This window comes from Lagopus muta, chromosome 1 (genome assembly GCF_023343835.1).
Source record: "Lagopus muta isolate bLagMut1 chromosome 1, bLagMut1 primary, whole genome shotgun sequence".
NCBI lineage: Eukaryota > Metazoa > Chordata > Aves > Galliformes > Phasianidae > Lagopus > Lagopus muta.
Window position 1 is genome coordinate 163900046 of NC_064433.1, and position 27530 is coordinate 163927575.

The following is a 27530-nucleotide window of genomic DNA, read 5'->3' on the forward strand; positions in this document are numbered from 1 at the left end:
CTGCTAACAAATTAAAAGCCTACAAAACCAAATACAAGCAAATTAAGCAAAAAAAAGAGAGCAGTGTAATGAGATGAAAAATAAAATACTGTCTGCATTTGGAAGGTTTTCAAGAATAAGTTCTACAAACTAGAAGGAAGATGGTCCATTATAGCCGTGTTGCTGTGATGCAATTCATGGTACTAAGCAGCTGAAGCATCCCAATTTTAAAATATGCCACAGTTTGTAAGTCATGACGTGCCAGTTACATATACTGTGCACATGTATATGTAACCACATTATGCACTCAGGTTTGTGTCACCTGCAAGCAAGAAGAGCACATGTTCTGCATCTATTCAGTAATCTACTACAAAGGTGAAAAGTATGGATTTTAGATGGAGAAGACACAAATATGAACACTTTGATATTGTCATCCTTTCCTAGCTCATAGACACTAGGGGTGATGTTCATAGCATCCGGCTTCAAGCACAAAGATACTAAGACTTGATCCACTGAGCCTAGGTTTCCTTCAGAGTCAACAGAGCAGTTTATATGTAGAGCACAATCTCCCTCATCAGTTTTAGGCTCCTGTGTCACCGGGATGAATCAGGCCCTGTAAAAACTATTTCTGCCTATTTCTCTCCACTGACTATAAAAAGGTGTCAAGGTGCCTAATCCTGGTGTAAACAAACAGCTTGAACACATCTACAATGGCAGGATGAAAACTGCCATTTGAGGGAAGGAAGATTTAGGTTGGATGACAGGGGGAAGATCTTTACAGAGAGAGTGGTGAGGTGCTGGCACAGGCTGCCCTGAGAGGTGGTGGATGCCCCGTCCCTGGAGGTGTTCAAGGCCAGGTTGGATGGGGCCCTGGGCAGCCTGGTTTGGTATTTAATGTGGAGGTTGGCAGCCTTGGCAGGGGCATGGGAGCTTGATGATGCTTGAGGCCCCTTCCAAGCCGTTCTATGATTCTATGACCTGAAACTGGTCAGCTGCCTTCCTGCAGTGAGGCGGTCTGCCTTTCCTTCCTGTTGCTGTGCTTGCACTAGTTTGATATGCAGGGCTTGCAACGTTTGTAGGGGATAGTCTCTCAAGGGGTCATTTGTGCTTAGGATGAGCCTCTTGTTAGTTCCTTCTGGATAGAAATTGACTCTGGCTTAGCACCGTCCTTCTCTAATGACTGAAGTTCATACCACTAGCTGTCTCCAAGAGGCAAAAAAAACCTCCAACACCACAGTTATTCTTCAGTCTTCTGTTTCAGAATAAGAAAGGAAACACTGAACAAACTGATTCTTCATCACTTTGATCTCCATTTCTCAAAATCCTATTTATCTCCAGCACTATTAGTCACTCCTGCTGTGAAATCTAATTACAACAGCCCAATCATCCATTCATTAAGGTACCATCTTTCACCACCACGTAGCAGTAGGTCTGATCAGTATGATCAAGCATGGTCTACTCTGCAAGGCTCAGCTGAATCTTGATTATGTCAGGAAACAATTGCTATGAACACACTCTGACACAGCCAATGCGTGTCCCTCTACAGGTACAGAAATCCACCTTGCAGGGAAATACCTGGGCACTCAAATTAGCACTGGCCAATTCAAGGAGCTTGCTGACACTGCACTTGGAAAAGACAAAAGACAGAGAAGCAACTAAGAATGGTGTAGAAGAGCATTTGCTGATGCCAGGACACCAAGTGGGATTTTCTTTAAACTAGTAATAGCTTTAAACTGAAGTCATTAAGTATCACTGCTTGAGGCCTATTTTTTAGATCATTAATAGATCTTTTCCCAATCATTTATTGCTGCTGTACAAAGCATGGATCTTCAAACCCGCCCTGGATATGAAAAGGAGAAGCTGGATCAGATACCAAATAAACATCTTCAGTGAGGAAAACATGAATGCAGCTGCAAACAAATCGAATTCAAAGGACATGTCTGAATAAAAAATTGAATAAAAAGAATAAAAAAAATGTATGTTTGCAATTGGTTATGATTCCTTTCACAAGCAGCTCGTTCAGTTTTAAGTGCTACTACTAATTAATACTGAAACATGCAAAACGATTGAAAGATAAAAATCTCACCTTAGCACTTCTGTAATGTTCTTGATTTCATTGAAAGTACCTGAATCCCAACTATGGGGCAAGCTCAAATTTCTTGTAGCTTTCAAAACAGAGGAATAATTTTGTACATATTTCAAATGGCGAAAGTGACCACGATCACTGCAGCTCCATATGATGGTTCTGTATAATTCCATAACGGGAAAACACTGCTGAATTAAAGACTACTTCTTATTATTAATTACAGAATCACACAGAACTGTAAGGGTTGGAAGGGGTCTCCAGAGATCATCTAGTCCAGCCCTCAGCTACAGCACATTCCCTATATTAGATGCCCTTACAGGAAAATCTCCAGGCAGGTTTCAAACATTTCCAAAGAAATCCACAGCCTCTCTGGGCAGCCTGATGCAGTGCTCTGTCTCCCTCAAAGTAAAGAATTTTTTCCTCATTTTCATACAGAACTTCTTCTGTTCCAATTTGTGCCCATTGCCCCCTGTTTTGCCGCTGTGGTTCTATGCACCACTGAGAAAGCTTGGCCCCATTCACTTGACATCTACCATTCAGATATTTATAAGAATGGATAAGATTCCCCTCTCATTCTTCTCCAGGTTGAACAGGCCCAGGTCTCTCAGTTTTTCCACACAGAGGAGATGCTCCAAGTACTTCATCATCTCTGTGGCCCTCTGCTGGACTCCCTCTAAGAGATCCCTCTCCTTTTGAACTGAGGAGCCCAGAACTGGACACAGCACTCCAGATGAGGCCTCACCAGGGCAGAGTAGAGGGGAAGGATCACCTCCCTCCACCTGCTGACCACGCTCTTTTTAATGCACCTCAGGATACCATCAGCCTTCTGGGCCTCTAGGGCACTCTGCTAGCTCACAGCCAACCTGTTGTCCACAAGGACACCCACATCCTTCACTGCAGAGCTCATTTCCAGCAGGTCAGCCCCTAACCCGCACTGATGCTTGTGGTTATTCCTCCCAAGGAGCAGGACTCTACATTTATCCTTGTTGAATTTCATTTCTGCCCAACTTTCCAGACTGTCCACCTCTTTCTGGATGGCACCACAGCCTTCCAGTGTGTCAATCAACCCTTCCAGCTTTCTAATATCAGCAAACTTGCTGAGAGTGCACCCTATCCCTTCATCCAGGCCATCAATGGCAGTTAAACAAGACCAGATCAGTACTTACCCCTGCAGAACACCGCTAGACACAGCCTCCAACTAGACTGTGCACCACTGAACATAACCCTCTGAATAATTAGATTTTACTACTTCTCTAAAGAAAGACCACAAAAACTTATTTCTAACAAAAAGGCTCCTCTATGTGCACTAACAAAGAAAGGCAAAATGACATTCCCATTCCAAAAATCTTTTAAAGAGAAGCCCTATTGAAGCATTAGCAGTGTTCAAGTAATCAAATAAACCAACAGAAAGAACAATTCATATACATACATATATATATGTTTTTTTACTTTGCCTACTTTACCTGCTTCACCTTTCTCCTACTATCACCATGACACACAGTTAAAACATGGCATTCTAGCTGCACCAAAGCTTTGGTTTGGCTTCAACACATCTTCCCCATCTGCTGGGCAAATAAAGGACTTCAGCTTATGTTAAAATCTTTGCAAGTCTTATGCATTAAATCCCTCACAGTGTAATATTTTTCTGCAGGCCAACCCTGTACATGGACCTATAACTATTTGGAAGAGCATGAAACTTCAGACAGGTATTCCTTCAGTGGCCCATGAACAGGTCTCTGCAAAGTATTGGCCACTCTCTATGAGGGGAAAAACTAAAACTTCCTGCAAAAACCGAGAACAATAAAGGGGATTTCTTCTTCTCTGCTGGTATCACTTTATGAGACAATCCAGATCCAATCTAAGAAAAAAATGTTTAGTTTTACTGGAAAACATTGTCCCAAGAATACAGGGAGTAGCTTCCAAGTGGCTTAGAAGAAAATTTATGAGTGATCGGTTGCAAGAAAAGCATGCAACAGATACTAAGAAGGAAAAGTTACACGGGGATTAAAGAAAGAAGCCTCCATGCAAAAACTGGCTTTGTAAGAAAACAATAGTATTCATATTTAAGATACTGTTAGCCATTTATTTTGGGAAAACCATAAAATCTAGAGGCACAAACAAGAAAAAACGCTAATAAAAACTAGGCAAAGGGATCTTGGTGACTGGAAAATGGGCTTCAGCTTTTTCTCACAGATGTCCCTGCGCCAAACACTGAAGCAGCCTCTCAACTTTCCAGGCGTTCCCACGGACGGGAATGGAGACATGACCAAGTTTCACAGAGGGATTCTGGAAGAAGATAAATACTGCTTAGGAGTACCTCAGTATGGATCTCACAACCACTTCCTGAGTCTTCATAAAACACTAAGTTGAAAAGTGGGGACTTCCTGCAGAAGCTGGAAATAGACAAAAGTGTAGAACTTGGCCTCGACTGTGGCTTTCAGCTCTGGTGCCACCAGTTCTCCTGAGGTGACTTCATATTACAGAGCATTAGGGAATGTGGAAGAGCAAATCAAGGCCTGAGAAGGTGGGGCAGAAGTCGTCGTCCAACCTAAGGGCACAGACTCCAGTTACAGGCTGAGAGAGCAGGGGCTGCTCAGCCTCAAGAGGAAAAGGCTCTGAGGTGACCTGATAACAGATCTTTAGTATCTAAAGGAGAACTACAGGAAAGAAGGGAACGCGCTCTTTAGCAGGGTCTGTGGTGACATGGCTTCAAGCTTAAAGAGGGCAGCTTTAGGTTGGATATAATGAAAAAGTCTTTTACAGTGAGGGTGGTGAGGCACTGGAAAAGGTTGCTCAGAGATACGGTTGATGCCCAATCCTGGATACTTCCAAGGCCAGGCTGGATATGGCACGTCCCTGTTCAATGCAGGGAAGTTGAGCTGAATGACATTTAAAGGTCCCTCCCAACTCTAACAATTCTATGACTCTATGATTCTAAGGTGCAGACATTAAGAAAAGCAGTTCTGGACAGCAGTGCTGACTCAGCCAAAGCCTGTAGGAGCTCCTGCCCAGCTTTTCAGTACCTTTAGCATTCACCATTTGGTTCCCTTCTCAAAATCAAGAAGATATTTTCACCACATTTCTTCTTCACCATGTAAGCACAAAATTACAAGTGAGCCCTCCGAGGATAAAGAGAAAAGAACAAACAAAACATAACTTTCTAAACAGAAAGGGATAAATCTGATAGAAAAGAGCCCTTCCTGTTCACACAGGGCCACATGACCAAGCCTGGCATCTGCCACTGGTTGAATGCTTAGATTTGCAAATAGACGGTTCATAATTTATAGTTGTTTAACCAAGACTTAAAAGAAAATAAATAAAAGGCCATGAATTATGACTTCCCTGAAACACAGAATATAGCGGCCATCTAGGCTCTGAACCTTTCCCCACAGCTGTTCCATGCCCTATCAGTTCTTGGCACAAAAGGGCTCCAGACAAAGCCTCGACAAGAAGATGAGTATCAAAGTATCTTCAACTCCTGCTTTTGAGAAAATAGCAAAAGTTATTACCCACAGATCAGTTACTTGGCACCTGCATATAAAGATGGCTCCCCAGGGAGGTGGTTGAATCACTATCCCTAGGTGTGTTTAAAAACTGTTTGGATGTGGTACTCAGGGACATGATTTAGCAGAGGGTTGTTAGTTAGGATAGTATGGTTAGGTCATGGTTGGACTTGATCTTCAAGGTCTTTTCCAACCTGAGCAATCCTATGATTCTATGATTTTGTATCCTGACGAAGCTCAAAAAATGTTTTTGATCAACACAGAGCACTTTTAGAACTAAAACGCTCAAAGTACACAATATATGTATCAGTATATATCCCAAAATGCAAACTGAGCTGAAAAACTTCATAGTACCTGTACCAATAGCTTCTACATTGTAAGAAGCAGATCAATGAGTTACACACATAATCAACCTTTTTGTGTTAATACCATATTACACACCTTGATCTGAGTTAAATCTTGTTTCAACTTCCCATATCTTTGCCTACTCCAGGCTTCTTTTCCACAACTGCAAATTTTGTATCTACCTTCAGGCAGACATCTAGCTGGCTACCTGAATCTTTGATATAGGAACAAAGTCAATCTACTGATTTAAAACAGAGCTTCCATCCAAGTCTTTGCTGCAAGGAATGCTTTGCTATGGCCTTCCACATCTTTGATTACATCTCCTGTAGGGTATGCTCCAGGATGCCTTTTTTCCCTAGGCTTAATTTGGAGTAGGATTTATCCAGGTTTGGCCTCCATTTAGGAGAGCTCCATTTAGGGAGGTTTTACTCTTGAGTGCTCCATGTATTTTTTTTTATTAATTTTTTTTTTGTAAGTTTTTCAGGTGAGCATCTGAAGAAACCACAAGAGACAAAACGTGTAGCTAAACAAAGACAGGCACGTTTCTTGCACTGCTCCTCCAAGAAATCACAATGAAGCAGCCCTCCTCTTTTCATTTCTCCCATTGGCTTGTAAAGTAAAAACAACAACAAGCAACATACAGAAGTAATAAATACAGCTCATTTTCCACTGTGTTTGTGCAATTCCCATATCTAAATCCCCAGACTGCCACAGGCTCTGGAAAAATACAGGGAAGGAAGTTACATTACTAGTTCCACCCAAAACTGAGTTAGCACTTCAGACAGACAACACTCAGCTCATTCAAACGATCACACGAGTCTGACAGCAGAAACGGGACACTGACCCAGCCAAACATGTGGCCACAGAAAAAACCCAGAGACAAGGTTACGAAGCCAAAAGTATTTTTAAAGCAGAGGACAAATACTTTTCACATTCACAAAAAGAGGAACAACTTACAGCAACGCTTCTCAGCTGCTCCTCTATAAGACTAAGAAGCCTTAAAATCTCCACAAGACTCAGAAGTACTGCTCCATAATAGTAAGATGCCTAACTTATCGTTAACCAACCCAAAACCCCACCATGAACCACCACCTATACAAGAGCTGCTCGAGTTTTACGATAGGATTTCTTTGCTGAAGCCTCAGGAGTCTGAGGACGTGGTTTTGACAATCTAAAACTACCTAATAGTTTTATGAGACAGAAACAGGTAGCATCTCCACAGTGTGAAAGAAACCCACGTAAGTTATTTTGAAGCTCAGTTCTGAATAGCTGACATGCACACAGTAATGCAATTCACAAACCAATTTGCAAAGAGCAGAGGGCAGACACTTACTGCTCCTTCTAGTCACCTGTAGTGTGACAGTTGCTTTGTCCTGGATTTTATCCTAGCACACCACAAAACTTAAAGCGACTGTCAAATACCAAAATGTCAGGAATTTTACAGCATGAATGGATTCTACTGGCACAAATCAGTGACAAAGGAAAAACATCTTCAGAGGAGGTTTCTGCAAGACTGCAGAAGTTACAACATTTCAACCAATTTCTGCTCTGCTCGTGCAAGTTACAGGAAGCAACAGGAAGCTTTTGAAACTGCAGAGATCTGCTGCAACCATAATGATCTCAGCGTTTGCTTCCTTGTGTTTTACACAACACTTTTTCCTCATGTTTTCCTAACATTCTTTGCTCGAACTCGAACAAATGCCATTTCTTCCACCATCCCATACCTGCTGCTCATCCTCCATGACGTTGCTGGCAAATTCAAACACAAGCTCATTCTGCTGTACAACTGCTGCCATAATAACGCATTCCCAGCTCTCAGCTCCACATAAGAAGAAAAGTGTTCTCAAATGGAAAAGAATGGACAGTGTCACCAGGGTGCAGCAGGGCAGAAAGGCAGGATCACAGAATGAACCAAGTGGCAGTTTCAGTAGTTCTTAGATCATCAGCGTTCCTGGGTCCTTCTCAAAGAAACCAAGGACAATTCTTTCCTGAGTTGTTTCTCCCACGTGGACAGCTGTTTATCTCTGAGGAAGGAAAAAAAGAAATACAAATTAGGAACTGATTGCTTTAGCTATCTGAAAGAACAGCTCTCACTATAAAGCTTGGTCGTATCTACGAGTGTTTTACCAGGCTCTAGGAAAGTTGGATACCTTCTGATCCCCAAAGGTATTACTTCCACTAATCAACACGTGCAAATGTTCATTCCCTTTAAAAAAAAAGAAAAAAAAAAAGAAGGGACTGTTTCAGGAAGCAAGACACAAGTTTCAAAGTGTTTCACTTTAAAAGCATTTCGACCAACACAAAGAAGTTACGAAAGCTAACAAAAGGAAAATCCATCTTTGCACCTGATGCAGTTTTAACTAATTACCTTCAAGTTATACTGAAAACAAAACACAGAACACAGACTGACCTACCGAGCTGCAGGATACCTCAGGCGTATCACCTTTCTGCCTCACACACAGTTCCAATTCTGCAGGGCTGTTCTTTAGCAAAAAAAATGCCCTTGATCTCAATTCCCACGGTTCACAACAGAAAAACAGCCAATAAATTCCTCATGCAGGCCAAAGAGTCCCCAGGTCTCTACGTGAAGCAGATCTTCAGCTTCTTTTTAAGAACGTGCTGCAAATGTATCCTTATCTCGACCACAGGCTTGCGAGCAGCCGGAAGGAAACTGACCACGTCACGGCAAATTAGAACAGGCAAAAGAACTGCACAGCACAATAGCAAAGAAAAAATAAAAGAATCCCCAACGATGGAATGTAAACAGCTTCGCTGGACAGAAGCGTGCTTACATCTCCTGCGTTTTCACTTACTCATCAGTGCTAAAGCTAAACATGGTTAAGTTCAGTTTGGACAGAGATGCGCCGTATCGCTTCTGGAGGAAAAGCGAGCACAATCTGTGATCTTCTTTATACCGTTACGATGACCGAGATGTTAATAAGCTTCTGTTTCCAAAGAATAACAGAATCTGATGTCCAAAATCAGGAACCTAAGGGAGTATGCTGGTGCCTATGAATTAATTTAAAGCCACGTGTTCTTAAGAAAGCAAGACGGGAGGTGACTTGGATCAAACTCTTTAAGCTGTGTGCGTCAAAGTGCTGCGGGCACAGAAGATCCTGAGGCAGAGGCCTGGCACATCCCCTCTGCCAGCAATGCACGTGGGCCTCACTTGAGACCACAGAGCTCTGGGTGTTGCTGCTGCTTGCAAGATGCCACCTCCTGCTCATGCGCTGCTGTTGACTTCCCCTTGTTTCTTCAGCAGGTTAAAAATGAAGGGCACCTTCCTCTCCTTGGTGCCAAGCAGCTTAACTAGGAAGGACCGAGTCACACACTCTCACTCTAAGAAATGTAGCAGCTGTTTTTCCCATATAGATTGTGGTATTCCCAAATTCCTAAGTAGTGATGACAGCACCTTTGGGGAGCCTCATTGAGGTCAATGCATCCTACCCTTCTAAGAAATCAGGAAAACCAACTTTACAGAGCCAGGAGAACCTCCCCAACTTCCACTGCTTGCTCTGACGAGCTCTTGAACTGCTTTTAAGAGCAGCCACAACCCTAACTGGAGAATATTTACATTAACAGGAGCCAAATGCATGAAAAGAAAATGCTTTAGCAGCCATGGCTGCATAGCCTCAGCCCTTCCCACCTTGCAGGCTGACTTGAATAGTTCCAAAGATTTCCCTGCATATCAGCAGGGCAGGGCACTGACAGCGTTACATGCAACCGTATTGTCTTGGGTTGACTTCCCTCAATTGAAGCACTTGGGCTCACTTCTTAGAAAACAGAAGTGTCAGGAGGAAGGTGCATACAACACCAACATAGAATTATAGAATTGCTCAGGTTGGAAAAGACCTTAAAGATCATCGAGTCCAACCATAACCTAACCATACTACCCTAACTCTAACAACCCTCTGCTAAATCATGTCCCTGAGCACCACATTCAGATGATTTTTTAAACACATCCAAGGATGGTGATTCAATCACCTCCCTGGGGAGCCTATTCCAGTGCTTTCTGTATCCAACCTAAACTTAACCTGGTGCAAGTTGAGGCCGTTTCCCCTCGTCCTGCCACTGCCACCAGTGAGAAGAGACCAGCCCCACTCTCGTAAGTACCTTTCAGATATTGGAAGAGAGCAATAAGGTTTCCCCTCACCCTCCTTTTCCCCAGATTAAACAGCCCCAGTTCCTTCAGTCTCTCCTCATAGGACAGTCTCTCCTTGTGTTACACCATCCCACATGTTTGCCTAAAAACAAAGTACATACTATATAACTTAACATTTCCAACACACTGTATCTCTGACACAGCATTTGTCCTGCCTTTATGTTAATTGCTGTTGGCTTTAAAAAGTTACTAGGCTTGAGGCATTTACACTCTTTGTGTTCAAACACGTGGATTCAACTTGTGTAATGAGAGGATTTGCAAGCACTTTCTGTATTCTGGTCCTCTCTGTGCAATTAGCTTAATGCTCATTTTTAAATAAGTCTGCACTGGGAAGCTGAGAGGATTTCTGTATTTGCCTGGGATTCTTTGGAGCGAAGTCTCTTTTCATTGACCAGTGGGAATGACTTCAACTATTAGTATTAGAGAGTTATAATTCATTTCTAAGCACTAACCAAAATATGAATTCTACTTACACAATTTTCCATTCCTACTCTTTCTTCCAAAGGGAAAAAAAACAAGTCCTCTCAATTACACAGCTGTGTCACTTTCTCAGAAATGCAGACTACCAAGAAAGCTGGTAAGACAAAACTGGGGGAACAGCCAACATAAGATAGATTTTAGAAGTTCACTGGAAGCTGGCATGTTCTTCCATTAGTGCCAAGTCACTGTGTAGTAAAATATTAACATTTTACAGAAGGTACTACACCAAGATGCACAATAAAAGACCTCCAAGGTCATCCAGTCCAACCATCCATCCACCAACAAAAATTCCCCACTAAACCACGTCCTTTAGTACAACATCTAAACATCTCTTGAACACCTCCCTGGGCAGCCTGTCCCAGCACCTGACCAATCTTTCAAAGAAGAAATTTTTCCTAACATCCAACTTGAACCTCCATCAGTGCAGCTCAAGGCCATTGTCTCTCATCATATCATTAGTTATGCAGGAGAAGAGGTTAACCCCCATCTCACTATAACCTCCTTTCAGGCAATTGGAGAGAGCAGTAAGGTCTCTCCTGAGCCTTCTCTTCTCCAGCCTGAACAATCTCTGTTCCCTCAGTCACTCTCCATAAGACGTGCAATGACACGTGATTCAGAAGCTGTGACAGCAAATCCACTAAGAGCTACAAAGGTATTGTTTCATACCTCATAGTTTAAAACTCAAATCAACCAATAACTCTGCTAACCCAAGCACCTCAATGCAAAATTAAGCATCCTCATTCGACATCACTGAGGAGATTGCAACCTTGTAATGCATGATCCCAATGGGATCCAGGCAAGCGATCCTTTGAATTGTCACACTTTGAGGTAACAGGAAGCTGTTCCTTTGAGGAACACATGTTCAAACACCGTTGCAAGGACTTTCTCCAACCTGACCCAGTGCAATAAGACAATGCAGGAGGCTGCTCGTTCCTCCACCACCTCAAGATTAGAGCTACCAAGGAACCTACGACTAGAGTGATCAACACAGAAAAGTGCCATGTAACCAAAGCACTACGATCAAAGTGGAAGGCAACTGAGAAAACAAGCTTTAGTGGGTTTTCGTCCATAACCTTGCGACCATCACAAAGGTTAGGAACTCAAACTATTATTGCTTAGGGGACATCTCTGATTCTTTATTTGGAGGTAAATAGCAACAAATGATCTGCTGGGAAATAACAGCATGGCAATACGATGCAAAGCACTTTCCTTTAACCCGTATCACCTTCTCGGGCGAACAGAGAACAACAGCAGCTTTTCACAGAAGGCAGCACAGTTCCAAACCAGCCATATTTTCCTCCACATCTATTTTTATAAACTGTGCTTTCATTATTCCAAGTATCACAAGATCCTGCTGTCCATAGGCTAACACAAACATGACTATTGTCTTTGCTATATAATGCTACTTACCTCCCTGTCTGATTTTACGTACATCTGTGAACAGAGGGCAAGTTATGTGCAAACAGCACAAAATGTATAAATTGTGCTCACATGCACAATGAGCCTGACTACATACAATTAGTCCTAGGAGAAAGGGGACCCAGTATATATTATCATAAAATTTGCATCAGGTTTTCAGAATCAGAGAATAAATAAGCTTTTACTTTTGCTTTTACTAACTTACTGTTGCAGAAACATGTTATACTAAATTAAGCAGTGTTAACAAATAGTAAATTAAAACATATTATATTAATGCATGTCCTAATTTTGTTTAATCCTTAAAAATGAACGCATGAATAAATTATCTCTATCTCTCTGGAAATTCCCCTCCCTCTACTGATTACAACATCTAGAAGCAACCTCTCCAATCAGCCCAACAAAAGCACTTTCAGACACTTTAACCCTTACACTCCTATTCTGACAGCCCAGCAGACGACGCCTTGCAGGACTTCCTGGCTGGACATCACATCATCTCTCCCCAACCCTCTTCACCACATTTACCCTTCACCAAAGGTGCCACCAACAAACTCAAATGTTTGCTGAAGAAGCTCAGAAGTCTGGAAGACTCGGGGCTTGATACTAAAAATAATCTCAGCAAAAGGACAAATGGCGGAAATTTCCCAATTAATTACAAAGACAGTCTGCAACGTCTGCAAGTAGCAAAGTTGGGACCTCACAGAAATGCTGAACCCTTTTCTGAACAACCGTGTGGATGCAGGAGAAAGAAGGCAATCAATGAAAGAGAAGAATAAAGGTATCGCTGGAAATTTTGGATGCACAGACTGAAAACTACCAGGGGTAATTGCACCAATTCACTCAAGTTTCTAACTGCTTTCTGCTGGTGGAGGTTAAGGATGGATTATACCACAGCCAGTCAGTTCCCTGTAGAACTGTACCTCCTTAAAACACTATGCAAGACTGTAGGGTCTGACTTGCATAAAAAGGAAAGAAAGCTGAATGGTTCAGTTCTAACAACACAGGAATCCCACATCCATGATGACCTCCATTACCCAGAAGTGAATGTGAATGCTAGCAGCACACTCTGCAGTAGCATTTTTCACAGCATGGCTATCTCTGTGCAGTAACACTAACAAATGTAGCAGCACTGGGGCTCTGAACTGAGCCACCTTGCATCCTTAGCCAGCAAAATGACAAGCAAGAAGAACAACAGATGTTACTTGGCACAAGAGATTTCTGAAGGCACAGTACTTCAGCTGCTCATACAAATGGAAGATAGAAAACAACATGCTAAGGCTATCATGGAGGAAGGAAAGAAACAAGGCACATTCTGTGATCTTCTTAACGTAGCCACACTGCCTCAGGGAAACTGTGCAAAAAGCAGCTGACATAGTAAGTCAACAGAGTGACCTTTTCTGAGCTTCAGTTAAGGACAAGGAAATCTTCAATATCAACTAGTCCCTGGTCTGCAGCCAGGCTGGAAACAAGCCTATGTCACTATGGGCTCTCGGAACACATACAGAAGAGAGGTCATGGAGTAAGAGGGTTCATCTGTTATACACAATTGCTCATAAAAAAAGAGAAACACAGGCACATAGTTTGATCAGAGAGTACATGAAATGGACCCTCTCCTCCCTTAAATGTCAAATAAAAGCAGACTGTTAAGCCACAGAGGGCAGAAAGCAGAAACACACCCGGCAAGCTCTTTGCAGTCACTAACAAATCACTTGTTCAATGATCATCAAGTTTGATTTTCTTTGGGGTTTTTTTTTGGCAGCAACCTTTGTTAGCCTGAATATTTAACATCAAGCAAGATTCCTTTCCGGACTACTAACAACAACAACCACAGATTACCCCACTCCTGAAAACGTTCCCTTTTTCTTAAGAAATGGGCCTGATATTTGTAACATGTTGAGTCCCTTTTATTTAGCATATGTACCTAACTCAGCTGCTAAACACCAGCCCTCCACACAAAGCAGCATACTGCAATCTCTCAAATGGTGCTTTTTGACATGTCCAACGCATAGAGGATGAGGGTGGATGTACAGCAGCCTTGGCTCCGCAGGGCTCCGAAAGTTTGCAAACTGGATTTGATTACTAAAGCTTCAGCTCAACAATAAGTTGTGTCACTTCAGCCACACATGGACAAAAAGCAGGCAGCACTGCTTCACTGCACAGCACCAAGCCCGAGCACAGGCCTGCAAGGATGCAGGCATACACACAGGAGTTGCAGTTGCCAAGCCTGCAAGGTCTCAGCGTGCAGACCATGTGCTTAGGGGGAAGAGAAGATCGGTCCTGCAAAGACTCACATCTGTGTAATTACTGTCATAAGGGGAAAGAGCAGATGTACAAGTGAGGTCTTCGCTGCTTGAAAAATGCTGGCCAAGAGTGGGCTGTAGCAGTGTGTTTCCTGGCCACTGATGGAACACTGGGCTTTTTAAAAACCAAGAGCAATGGGTTATCTCAGAGTTTTACCAGCAGCCACAGACTTTTGTTAGGAAGAATGCTTGCAGAAGTGTGACACTGCTAAACTAATGCAGTGTGGATCCAGGAACCAGCTTCAGACAGTAATGTTCATAGTGTCCATCTGCTCCTCTTGTTGCTGAGGCATAATGCTACATCTGCATGGTAACCTCCAGTAGATGCAGAGGCTGACGACTATGGTTTGTTGGCCCCAAATACTTGGGGATCCTTTTGACTCTTTGCTGTCAATTCACCAAGATTGGCAAAGAGAGGGAAAGAACAAAAAATGGGAACAAGAAGACAAGCCGTTTAGTCAAGACGCAATGGGTTTTGAACAGATGAAAGGAAAGCAATTAAAAATATATGAGCTTAGATGTACTTGGTCAAATTTCTCTCTACAGACACAACATACAATGAAATTAAGCACTTCAAAACTAGAATAGATGAATACAAGTTTGAGATGGCACTGCTGGTGCATGCAGAGTCCATCTCACCAAGAGGTAAACGATACTGAACACGGAGACAAAGGAAAACACAAGATCTCTAATTACTTCCTCTCCTGGAGCATTCAGTGCAGGTTATTTTATCCAACAGAAAATTTGCAGGGATGGGATTGTTTTTGCATTGCCCTCCGATAACCAAATCACCAATATTAATAAATAACACGAGTAAGAAAGGCTGCATGCTAATTTTTGTAATGCACAAAAATCTCAAGAAGGAGGTTAAAAAAAAGATAAAATTTGGTTCTGAAATTTCTGTAAACCAAGGGAATCATTCTGGTGACAGAACAAATATTTTAAAAGGCATTCTCAGTCATTTTCTAGCATTTAGTAGCATCTTTGAAAGAGAATTAGGACCACAGTCCCAAAGCAACCATAACATAAGCTTCAGATAAGTCAAATCTCACTGATTTCAAGGGGAAAGTGTCTCAGAGAAGAAAAAGTTGAAAGGCTGAGCTCCAAGACCGCTTACACAGGATATGAGAACATGTCAAAGGGGTGTGGGAGGGAAGAGCTGCCTGACCCGGAGAGATTTGGCTACGCTGATTAACGGAGGCATGCAAGAGAGCAAAGGTGGCAGTGGGAGGAAGAAGGACCAGGGGAAATGGGGGATAATTAACTCGGCCAGGTGCCAAGCTTCACAAATTACCAGCTGCCAGTTTGTAGCAAATAAGGGCACAAAACTGCCAGTCAGCCTCTAAAAAACACTTTCCCCACAAATTAGTAATGCTGTCGTTATTTTCAGATCACCTGCAGGAAAAAAAGTTCTGTTTACTAAACAAAAATCGTGGTTCAGCTGTCTGTGGGTGGAACACAAAGACAACCCTGAAACGTAACACAAAACATATACATTGAAGGGAGAAAACTGATAAGAGGCCAGCAGAGATGAGCTGCAAATCTCAACCTAGGTGACCTTTTCCAGTCTGGTGTTGGTAATTTTAGCTCCATACGTGAAACTCCCACTGGACTTTGTGCGTTCTGCAGAAGATGCATCAAGTTCAAGCTCAGTAATGATCTCTGTTCAAATCCCCTAGCACAGACCTTAGCATTTAGTGGGGTTTTTTCCCTTCCAGTTAATGGCTCCAGTTTGTACAGTCAAACACAATAAACAGAACATGTCAATAATTTCAAAAAGCCACAGAAAGGCTCTGATTCACCTCTGTGTGTTTCGAGCACTTGAGCCATTTCAGAAATCCAAGTTTGACTTAACTGCTGTGCACCACCCAAAGAGGGGCACAAACTGAGCGGTGCAGAGCTCACTGCAGCCTCTCCTTTCCCAACGCAGACATGCCTTCAAGCCCCAGTGTGGTGCTTCACTCCCAGCAACGTGTATCTGTTCATGGCTGCACCCAGCACATCTGTCAGGTTCAGAAACATAAACCTTACCTTTTGCAGTGCCTACAAAGAATCTGTAAAGAGCACATTAGGCAGTATTTCTGCTGTTTGCTTTTATTTGCTGTCAGCTGTCAGCAGTATCAACAGTCAGAAACCCTCTGGAGCAGGCTGTTATTAGTCAGCTAGACTTGAATTTCCAGTTCTTTTACATTGCTGTCTATTTTCCTTCATTAAGTTAGCCTGTCCTACCCTGGTATCAGATTACATGGAGCCAACATTTATAGCACCTTGCAAAACAGCCCAACATATCACATACCTGAGTCTGCCTATACCTGTTGCTCTCAGTGGTTAACCCTTGCTACCAATAGGTACAGCCCTCATTCTCAAACGTATCATTTCAAAAACATATCTGCATCGGAGGAGCCATTTTTCCCTCTCACCTGACAGCTAAAGGACAGCGTCAGATTTCCATTAGGAACTCTGTGACACAGGAGGGCTGTTCTGGGAGCAAAGGCTCCAAAGCACCTGCAAGCTTAGAAACCAAGCAGCGTAGAGATACATCCTACCTCAAACCAGGGCACGTCCCGCAAGCACTTTCTACTTACTTCAGTAGTTCCTATCATCTCAAGAAACATCCCTCACAGAACCCCTAGACGACTCGCTTGGGGTTCGAGATAATCTAATTACACTCATTCCTCCTCCCCTTCAACCCCTGCTGCAGGAGCTGGCATCCAGCACGTGACTGGCCGGCTGTGAGCAGATGGCACCTCCAGCCTGCAGCACTGCACTGCACACAGCCCTCTGTCCGCGAGGATGTGGGCTCAGCTCGGCTGACCCTGCGAGCATCAGTGATGGTGCAGAGGCTTCAGAGGGCTGCACAGGAGTGTATAATCAATACACGTTTGCTTCTGTGTACAAACATCACGCATTTCAGAATTGTCAGGTAAATATGTATGTTAACTGCACCGTGTCAGAGCATAAACCCATCAGTTTTCTTATCCTCCTTGCAAATCCTGGGGACTCTATCAGTTTAAGCAGTTTTCTTTACAAGCACGAAACTTGAGCCACTGTCGTAGCTGTGAGCGATAGTCGTAGATTAGATGTTTCATAAATCTGGTTGTAATGTTTTTCTCTCAGGTTACACTGATAGGATGAGAGGTAATGACCTCAAGCTGTGCCAGGGAAGGTTCAGGTTGGATATTAGGAACAATTTCTTCTCAGAAAGAGTGATGGGCTGATGGTTGGACTGTGGTCTTTACCAACCATAATGATTCCATCATCTACACGCTTCCGCAACGCCTCCACAGCCTTAAACAACAATGAATGACATGCTCAAGCAAGAGCATTATTTGCTTGTTCCTTTAAGAAAGTCTTTATTTACTTAAGCAGCTTCTTAACCTTACCAACAAGAATCCCAGATCCAATTGAGAGCAAAACAAAACAGAGTTCATGCTGGTAACCAGCGCACCACACATCACAAAGCAGCAATGCCAACACTTACACCAGCTCCCTTCTTACCAAGGTGTTCAACAAGCACTTCTGTCCGAGGAGTTTATGGCTCCAAGTTTAGAAGACCACTTATATTTATTTTTAAGCTAGCCTTGTGGTTGGCACACGGGTCAAATATAGAAGCATCCGATTTAAGGACTTATCAGCTGAAGCACATTTTTTGCAAACTGTATGGAGCTTCTTTATCTATTCGTCACAAAGATCCTCACTTTTGTTCAAAACACATCAAGTACTCTGCGATGTATTCACAATGATTATACCATGGGAACTAAGAGGTGAAGGTGTTTGCACAGAGTAAGAGGCGGTCAGGAGAAACATGCTCATCGTGCACCCCCACAAGTCCCTGCTATCACCCACCCTGTCACAGCCATCAAGGTTGGTTCTTCATATCAGATCTTTCTGAAAGCTTTGGATGAGTGAAATAACACAGGTAGTAACCACGACAGTCTTGTTTTTAAGGGCTCAGAGAATGCAGCACTGACCATGAACCCAGCTCTAGCACAGCAATGGAGATACTTATGAGGCTGGGACAAGAAAGACACCTCAGTCAGCAAATCTCCCACAAGCCAAGTGTCCCACTTTGTCAGAAATCACAAAGCTGATGTTTGCACTGAGCTTTCATATGAGTTCAAAAACAAACAAACGAATCCACCCAGGAGTTACAGGCAACACCTCCTAACACTTCACAAGTAGAAATACTTGATTCGGTAAGCCTGTAGAAACATGAGTGAAAGAAGAGGTGCAAAGTACCTAATTGCACCCGCAGTCAGGTAAATTGATAAGAGACAGCTGTAAACAGGGGTAAGAGATTTCAGCCAGACTTCAGGAATATCCTATCCTCACAATGAACTCCAGGACCAACAAGCCTGGTTTTGAAAAGCTTTTCCCCTCACACACCCCACACCATTTGTCTTTTTTAATGTAACTTTGGTTTTCTTTGAGCATGAGTGCATTCTACTTCAGCTTCTGCTCAACTGCATCCCTTGCTTAGATAGCATTCATCAGGAAGAATTCACAGCATGACCGCCCCATTCTTTGAAGTGAGACACCAAAAAATATAAGTGTTTCCAGAATGGTTGTCTAAATCAAGGCATCAGGCTCACTATTACCTCAGTAAGGCAAGCACTTCAGGCTGAGTTCTTGTCTGTCACATGGATCGCCATAGCTGCAACTCATATCAGAGTTATTAAAAACTATTTAAAATAAGTGAAAACGGTAAAATGAGAGAGCTGAGCTTTTAAACTCCTCAGCAGAAGGGCTCAGATAGGCTTTGATTACAAGGCTGAAACCGTAGGTTTTTCCTTTGCACAATGAGTCACGGCCCTGAATTTGTACGTGCTCTCTGCATGGCTAACCAGTGCTTGCGTTCCTGGCCACAGCTCCCCCCGGAAGGAGGTAAGAAGTAAGAAAATACTCCAGATATGCTCAAGTAAACACAATTAGTAGACTCTCCCACAATATGCAGGGAAGGGAGCAAAGTCACCCGCCAAGCAGTTTGCTCTTAACTCAAGGAATGCTCTCAGAAATGTTAGCTTAAAACTGAACTTGGAATTGGAAGTAACCATGAAAAAGTATCAGGGCACACACAGGTATGGAGAAAAAAAAGAGGGAGGGACACAGCCTCGTTAGAGAGGATAAGTATTACATAGCCGGAGGGCTTTCAAAAACAAAACAAAAACCCCAGGCTCTCACTGTGACTTGTTTGGTACACAAGCCAGCCTGCGACCAGACAGCCAGCTACTTATGGGTGTGGAGAGCACAGCAGGCACAAAGGGCTCTGTGTGCAGGTTAGCCCAACAACCCCATCCAGTTTAGATATAATGAATATGCATGTCACCATTGTACCCAGCAAATTGCCAGAATTATTTTGCCTCTCACAAACTTCCTTAGACTTTCTTCTCTTTCCTGCAGAGAGGAAAGCAATTCTGGCTTTTATCACCTACAATCTTTGCCACAATCTCTTCTTTCCACTATTAACATCTTCAACATTAACTCTCTTGACGTACTTTGTTAGAAACGTTATTTTTAAGAAACAGACATTATGTTGCTCCGATCTCCCACTTAATCACAGAATCATAGAACCATCTGAGTTGGAAGGAACTCTTAAAGGTCATCCAGTCCAACTCCCCTGCAATGAACAGGGAACACCTACAGCTCAATCAGGTGCTCAGAGTCACATCCAGCCTGATCTTGAATGCCTCCAAGGATGGAGCACCCACTACTTCTCTGGCACCCGGTTCCAGTGCTTCACTACTCCGATTGTAAAAGAAATATTCCTTTATATACAACCTAAATCTCCCCTTTTAGTTTGAAACCATTTTCCCTATCACAGCAGACCCTGCAAAAGCGTCTGTACCCTTCTTCCTTATAGCCTCCCCTTAGATACCGAAAGGCTGCTCGCAGCTCTTCCCATAACCTTCTCTTCTCCGAGCTCAACGGTCCCAGCACTCAGTCTGTCCTCGTAGGGGAGGTTTTCCACCCCTTGGATCACTTCTGTACATTGGTCTCATTTCAGCCAGTATTTCACAAGGTAACCAGATACTTTCAGGCATTTGCTCTGTCACACACTCACTGAACACTTGCACTGTTCTTGGAGACAACCTACTCAGTACTGCTGCTTCCCCAAAACTGCTGCAGGGCTGGGTCAACCAGGCTGCCTAAACTGGAGCAGAGGGAGAAGGAGCATCAACAGGATGAAGAGCACAGGCATTTCTGCTCCACTAAAAGCCTACACGGGATGCAGCACACGGCAGATCTGATTCATTGAAATGTCTGCTGAAAAATCCTCAAATTACCCATTTTTTAGTATGCTTTAATATGCCACGTAACCACTCACATCATTCTGTGAGTGAGTGAGAAAATGTGTGCACAGGCTAATTAAAAAATATATATATATTAACTTGCAACTATGTAGTATAAGACAAACTAAAATTCTCATGCCATTTAAGGATTTTTCCTTTTATAGACCAGCGTAGCTTAAATGTTACATGTTTAAGTACTTGGTTAGGGTGGGATTAGGAAGGGAGACTTTTTGTCTGGGGAATTTAAAAGCAGTGAACTTGGCTATTAAAGAAGATAAATTATCTCATGACTGGTTGCTAGACTAACAATTCCCACTGCGGGGTTTCAAACAGTGACAAAACACGAGTCAAAGACCAACGAGAATATAAAAAAGCAAAAAGATTTCTCTTAAAAGCTATGTGGAAAAGGAGTGAAGTCTGCAAAGGTCCCTCCAGGGAAGGCAGTGTCTGGACAGGCCAGTATTTCTCATTTCGTAACGTCTGGGGAAAAGTTGGCTGTGAAGCCCAAGTCCCTCCTGTATGAGCAAACACCTGCTCTGTGGAGATGCAGGAATTCACTGCTAATGAACTAGATGCAGAAATTTACGAGCGTGACACGAGAAGACCTACAAAAATTGGGTATTTTGGAAAGTTTTAGAGAACCCGCAGAGCAGGTGGGGAGAAATTCAAGCTTCACCTCTTCCTCATTTCATCATTCAAGTTCCTGTGTCCTTTGCAGAACTCAACTGGGAGAGGCTGCTGCATGCAACCCCGCACAGCCCAGCCACAGCCCCTGCCATGGGATGCTGCACTGCCCCAGCTGCAGAGGGAAGGCAGGCTGCAGTGCTGGGGGAACCAAACCACCCGGGGGAAGCACAGAACCAATGGTCAGTCTGTGACAGGCCACGTACCCAACTCACTTTCATCCTCCAACCAAAAGCTGTGCAACCTGACAGCAGCCTCCAGCTTCTGGAGGGTTCCTGGAGCCCTATTTCACCTCACCTCAGCTCCAGAGAATGAGTAAAACGGATATTACGACACCCAAGTTCAAAAAGATTTTGCTATGCAGTATGCAGGACTGCCAACACCCACTCTTGTTACATGGGCTTCAAAAGCAAAGGCACCATATTTCACATTTGTACCAGCACACAGATGTGTGCGTATGAAGGACTTTTCCCTGCATTCAAATCCTCTAAATTCAGATGGTTTCCAAAAAACTCAAATATCTCCACAAGAAAGGCCCTTGGTTGCTCTAAGTTCTCCTTGTAGCCTACGGGACAGAATGCAGGCTGCCTCCCCCATTGAGTCCAGTTTTTTCCACTGCCTATGGGCCAGAAACACAGGCTTAAGGTCATTCCTTTAGCCTCACCATGCATGCAGCTTCTCGGTAGAACTCAGCCACAGCACGAAAACTTCAAATTATCACAGAAACCAGAGAAAAAAATAACATTTTATCTACCACCCCCACCCTACCCTTTCCTCTCCCATTAGTGTTCAACTTGTACTGAGTCAGCAGGGGAGAGGGAAAAAAAAAGGAGGGGGGGGAAAAGCAGAGGTTAAAGTGGAAGGTTAACTGGTACCATAAACCAGGTAATGTTTCCAATCCATCCCATCACTGTCCTCTAGCCTCTTTTCTTTTTCTGACACCTAATATTTGATCTAATGGTGACTGCTAACTGATGTCTCTGATAGTAAAGTCTCAGTTTCCAACCAAGCGTGGTTTGCTGTGATCACAGATACAGCACACTAATTTCACAATTGGAGGTGGGTGGGAAAAAATATACACACAATGTCCTGCCTTTTGTCAAGGTACTATAAGCTTCAAGCAAGGTTTTAGGAGGTTTTCCTACATGTCCCCTCTCTAGGGCTGTGTGCCCCATTGCCACCTCACCTCTCAAACAGGATAAACAGTGCTTAAAATTGAAAGAAACAGATCAGCACAAGTAACCTACTGCTGAGAAAGGCTCCCAGCACGATGGGGTCAGAAATGCAGGAGCAGGCCCTTCACAGAGGCAAAATTCAGATTTTAGCTTGTGGTCTCAGCTGCTCGTCCTGCAGGAACTCAAGGAGCCAGGAGCCCTTAGAATCAAGACACCTCTGACTGGAGCCCACTGACTGATAATCTGAGAAAAGTAAGGGGAAAAAAAAGAAGCCAGGAACACCAAAAAAAAGCCCTTGCTCACCTGATCTCACTGCCCCTGCAATCCTCTCCATCCAGAAGATACAGCCCTCAGAGTAAAAACCTCTGCTGTCAAGAGCAGGCAAACAGCAACACTATCGCATGGTGAAGAAGCCTCTCTCCACTCGCTGCTGGCTAACCAGCACACAAACAGTTAAAAAGAGAAAAAGAAAAAAGAAACAATAGAAAGAAACTCTGGCTGTTATGCTGTCATATGAGGAAGAAAAGAGCACCAAACCACTCAAAATGGCTGAAATCTGCCCAGTTTCAGTTCCAATTTAGTTTTGATGTGTGGAGAGGATCAGTTCTCTAAAACCTGATGCAGAGGAAGATACTGCTGGCTTTCTATCTTCAGTAAAGTAAGTGTGCTGTAACACAACTATCTTGAAATCATGAGATGTAGATATTAAAAAAAAAAAAAAAAAAAAAAATGCATCTTTTAAAACAGAAATTTTAATGTGCTTTTTCTGTGTTTGTTTGTTTTTTAATACATTTCAGAGTACACATGTAATGACTGGTTTAACTGAAAGCCAGGAGTTTCGGACCCTCAAGTGAATTAGAAAGGACAGAAGATCACTGCCAAGATTATTGTATCTTACAGTAACACCTGGCGAGGCTGAGAACCATGGCGATTATCTGCTAGGAAGGACACTCCTGGAAGCTCACGACTTCATGCCCTGACCTTCTGTTTCTCATATGCATTTAGGGACTCCCGTATCAGTAGGAGCAGAAACGGACATACTGGACCCCTGCTCCCCAGACACTTCCCTGGTTACTGTTTTACAGGTTATGCTACAAGAGTTCAAGCGCTGCTTTCTCTTCAACTAATTAAGCTCTGATCTTTATGCTCAGGTATCTAAGGAAGGGTCTGACTGGATAATAATATCACAAGCACACAGCAGGGAGTGTTATTTTGAGGAGGCAGTTGTGTTGCACAATGGCTGTTCGTGTCAGCAACCGGAGTCATCTCATGGTGCATCTGCTCCGCCGCCAGCGGTTTAACTGACAGGAAGCACAGACAGCGATAGTGGGGCCGAGCGATGGCGCTTCCTGCCCGTGTGGCTCCATCTGCCCCACAGCCCGGCCCCGCCAGGCCTGAAGCCTCACACTGTTCCAAAAACAGTGAAATAAGCTGTGCCCACACACAAAACGCCGATCAGCTGGAGGACAGAAAGGAATCAGGTCACGCCTACAGAAACATGGCTCCAGAAGGCTGCTGAAGCACGGTGTAAAATGGCGGTCCTCGTCCTCCACGGCCCAGGAAAGCACATGACCAGCTCGGGATGTTCTTGGCTCTTGGGAGGTGCTTGGTCTTCCTCAAACAAGTTTTAAAGCCACCAAGAAACTTGACTCTTGAAATGAACAAGCAAACAAGCAGAAGTCTTCAGAAACAAACCACAGCCGATGGCAGAAACCGCTCTGCCACACGGCACTGGCACCTCTGCTTGGGGGGAGCGCCCTGTCCTACAGAAGGGGACAAGCTGCGTGATCCATGGGACTCTTCTACCACTAACAGCTCCAACAACGCTGCCTACTCCACCACAGAGTTCAAATGCTGAGGCATGTAGTAGCAACAACACAAGTGCAGCAGTTAACGTGGCTTAAGAAAGCACAGAATCAACTGCTAGACACAGCAAAATCACAGCGAAAAGCGAAACTCCAGCGCAGTTTTTCTACAGCTGTCTAGTTTTAGCAGTGCACATATATGAGAAGCAACACGCTACACTCTGCCTCGCTATATAGCCCTCTGGTAAGTCCCAGATAGCCCCATAGTGCAGCCAGACATCATCTCCATTGCCAAGAGAAGAAATTTTACTTCCAGGCATGGCAAGGAATCTTCTCACGCCTCACATTCTTCCTCCATGAGTAGCCACCCTTTTTGTTATCGCAGTATAAAGCTGACCAAAACCAATTTTGTGCTGTATCTGTAGGGTTGTCCACTAAAGCAGTAGAAAATATCACTTGTGTATTAAGCCGAGGCATAAAACAGCTGGTAGGTATCTAGCAGATAAATTTGGAAGCGGCAAAATAAATAAATAAATACATAAAAAATTAATAATTGGATTTCATGGAGTCCTGGTATTTCACCCTCTGTGGAAGCAAGGTTCTCCACCCCCAGAGGTACTCTCGACTCTTATCCCAGAACAGTTTGGGAATAAAATCCCATTCAAATGGTACCTGTAGTAGAAGAGCAGTCTCAAAGGCAGTACTTTGCTATTTCTTGACGAAGATCAGGCTCCACGCTCTCCCTATTTCTAACTAGAAGACTGATCTGTAGCTCTAGGTACCTCTGACAGAGCAGTCTTCATCCCCAGATTTCACATGTTGCCATCTGAGCTCTGTGACCACCTGAGCTATTTCCAAGAACAGCTGGCCAGTGCTCCAAAAGGCAAGACTACACCCCTCCACGTCAGAACCTTGATCCATCCATGCCTCTGAAAGTCTGAAGAAAGTTCTAAACAGAACTCATCAGACACTAAAATGAAGCCTCTGGAAGAGCTCGTAGCAGATGCTTGCTTCTGCAGCATTTCTGAAGTCCATTTATGACACAAGTCTCACCCTTGACAAACATTCTAGTAACCCTCAACAGTCAACAAATTAGAGAAGATAAAAAGCAATAGTTGCTCAAAAGCATTTCTGAACTAAAAAGCCTTGCAGCATGATCTGAGCCTTGCTAAATTTTGCTGGATTGGCAAAGGGACTTAGAAGAGGACTGAAAAAGAATTATTTTCCATCTCAGATTCCAACAATGCTATGTAGCCAACAGCATTTTATAGATTTGCTTCTTAGTTCGTAAGTCACGTTGGTCATATCTTGCAACATGTCCTGGCACGATTCAACGTTTTCCTATGAAAACTGGGGTGGCAGATGCTGACACTGATCCAGAAATGGTTTATTCTCAAATTGGGTATTCTTTTTAAACCCTGAAAGTTCATCTGCATTCTGCTAATGAACAGATTTTATTACAGCAAACATTTCGAGATTCTCATACGCATTACTTTCATTTGCCATTATCTTCATGGTATGACAGTTGTACTAGCCTTAAGCATAACAAAAAGAAGTTATATTCACAAGCATAGTTATCTGTAGTAGATTGTGTATGCAGTATTAAATTAGCCAAAAATTAACGTTATACACACACAGGGCTAGGGTAATTGTGAGAGTGTTCTTTTATAAATTAATCTTCGTTCTGAGGCACCTAAAGGCCATCTTAAGTTTTCAAGCTCTGTACATTTTAGCCAAAAAAGCCAGAAAGGAAAATGTTTAGCTATTTACATTTATAAAAGCTAAGAAAGGTAAGCAGAAATCAGGATTTCTCAATTCTTACAATACTGAAAATGAATTGCTTCAAGAAGCTGCTGTGTGGCAGCGAGGCACCAGCATGCTCCAAACAGTCTGCTTCGACATGTTCTCATCTAACTTGGTTACAGCTAACAAGGGAGGAGTGGTCTCCCACAGAACTGCTTATCCTTCAGAACAGCTATAAATTGACTTGTTTTGTGCCTCCAAAACCAGGAACCTGCTGGCCTTGCTCCCACCAAGCTTTTGCAGGGAGGCAGAAGGGATTACATCCGAAAATACCACGTAGGAAGAGGAGCAAAAGTGAAACTGAGCAAACTGACATCCGCTGGCCAGGCTTCTCCAGCCAACAAGGAATGAACTGATGCATGTATTTCTACCTCCCCCTTCAACAGAGGATTGTTAAACCCATGGCGTCCCTTTAATAAACACCCTAAAGAAGACATTTTCCTGATAACCAAAGAATTTTTTACAGTGTTGACTTACCATGCAGAGCATGGTAACCAGCTCTAAATGTTTGCACTACGAGGCAGTACAGTACAATGAGTTAATAATTTATCTCAGCACTGCTCTTAGCAACTGACCATAATCAACTTTTCAAATTCTTCCTAGTTTTCACAGTCCTAGCAATAACACAGCATCCTAACAGATTCAGACCTCTATCTGCACGTTCTGGTAAAGGTAAAAGCTTTAATCTTTCCCAACACCTGCTTTCCTCACATATTGTTCAGGCTCAGAGCAAAGGTCATCATCTCGTTTCAATAATCTAATTCAGCAGACAGGAATTACCAGAATACTTTTTGACAAAGTGAGACGTTAACAACATTCTTTCAGAAAGCTGCAGTACAGTTCTCATCCCTGTGTTTCCTTCCCTTTCTGGCTGAAGAAAACAGACAAATAAGCCCAAGCTTCACCCACCACAAAAAACACTGCAGACTTTTGTTTGCATATATTCCCTAACTAACTCACGCACAAACACCTTTTCCTTCTAGTTTATATTATCAAGACTTACCTCAGTAGGTAATCCTGGCCAAAGCCTAATTTATCGTTTAACAACTGCCTCACAACCATAAGGATCTCGTTGTAGGGTTCAAACAATTCATTTGTAAAACTGCTTTTTAATAGTTTAAAATATACTACTACAGTTAACTGTCTAAATTATTTCTTCATCAAAGCTTTGGCTGTAGACAATTGACTTGTCCCAAGGACAACTGTGCTACTTTGTCCTTCCCCTAACCTTTCAGCCCCAGCTTATGATTTCTGTTCCCACAAACTCCCCAGCTCCACCGCTCATAAATCAGTCCCAGCCAAAGAGCCAGGCACCTTCCCATGGCCTGAACACCTCATTTGCTAACGTGGTTGGCTTCAGCTGAACCAGATAAGGGATTGCACACACAAACAGTTCAGACTGTGGATGGGAGGGGAAGGCAATAAAACGTAAGGTGAAAACTATGGTATCAGAGAGGAAAAATGAAGGTGGTACACCCAAGCAGCATGGGTGCAGCTGAATG

The 27530-nt window shown here is 43.2% G+C and overlaps 1 protein-coding gene across 8 annotated transcripts in view; it reads right to left on the reverse strand.

The window, feature by feature from the left end:
* Positions 1–27530, reverse strand: part of ELF1 (E74 like ETS transcription factor 1) — an 85485-nt gene that overhangs the window by 32856 nt on the left and 25099 nt on the right. For 5 of the 8 annotated variants that reach the window (XM_048932794.1, XM_048932785.1, XM_048932835.1 and 2 more), the window contains exon 2: positions 7638–7937. In XM_048932794.1, the coding sequence (XP_048788751.1) occupies positions 7638–7709 (72 nt within the window). In that variant the 5' untranslated portion in view covers positions 7710–7937. Of the gene's footprint in view, positions 1–7637; positions 7938–8040; positions 8120–8323; positions 8752–27530 lie in introns of those variants that run through there. The other 3 variants (XM_048932810.1, XM_048932827.1, XM_048932821.1) reach the window with 3 other exon arrangements.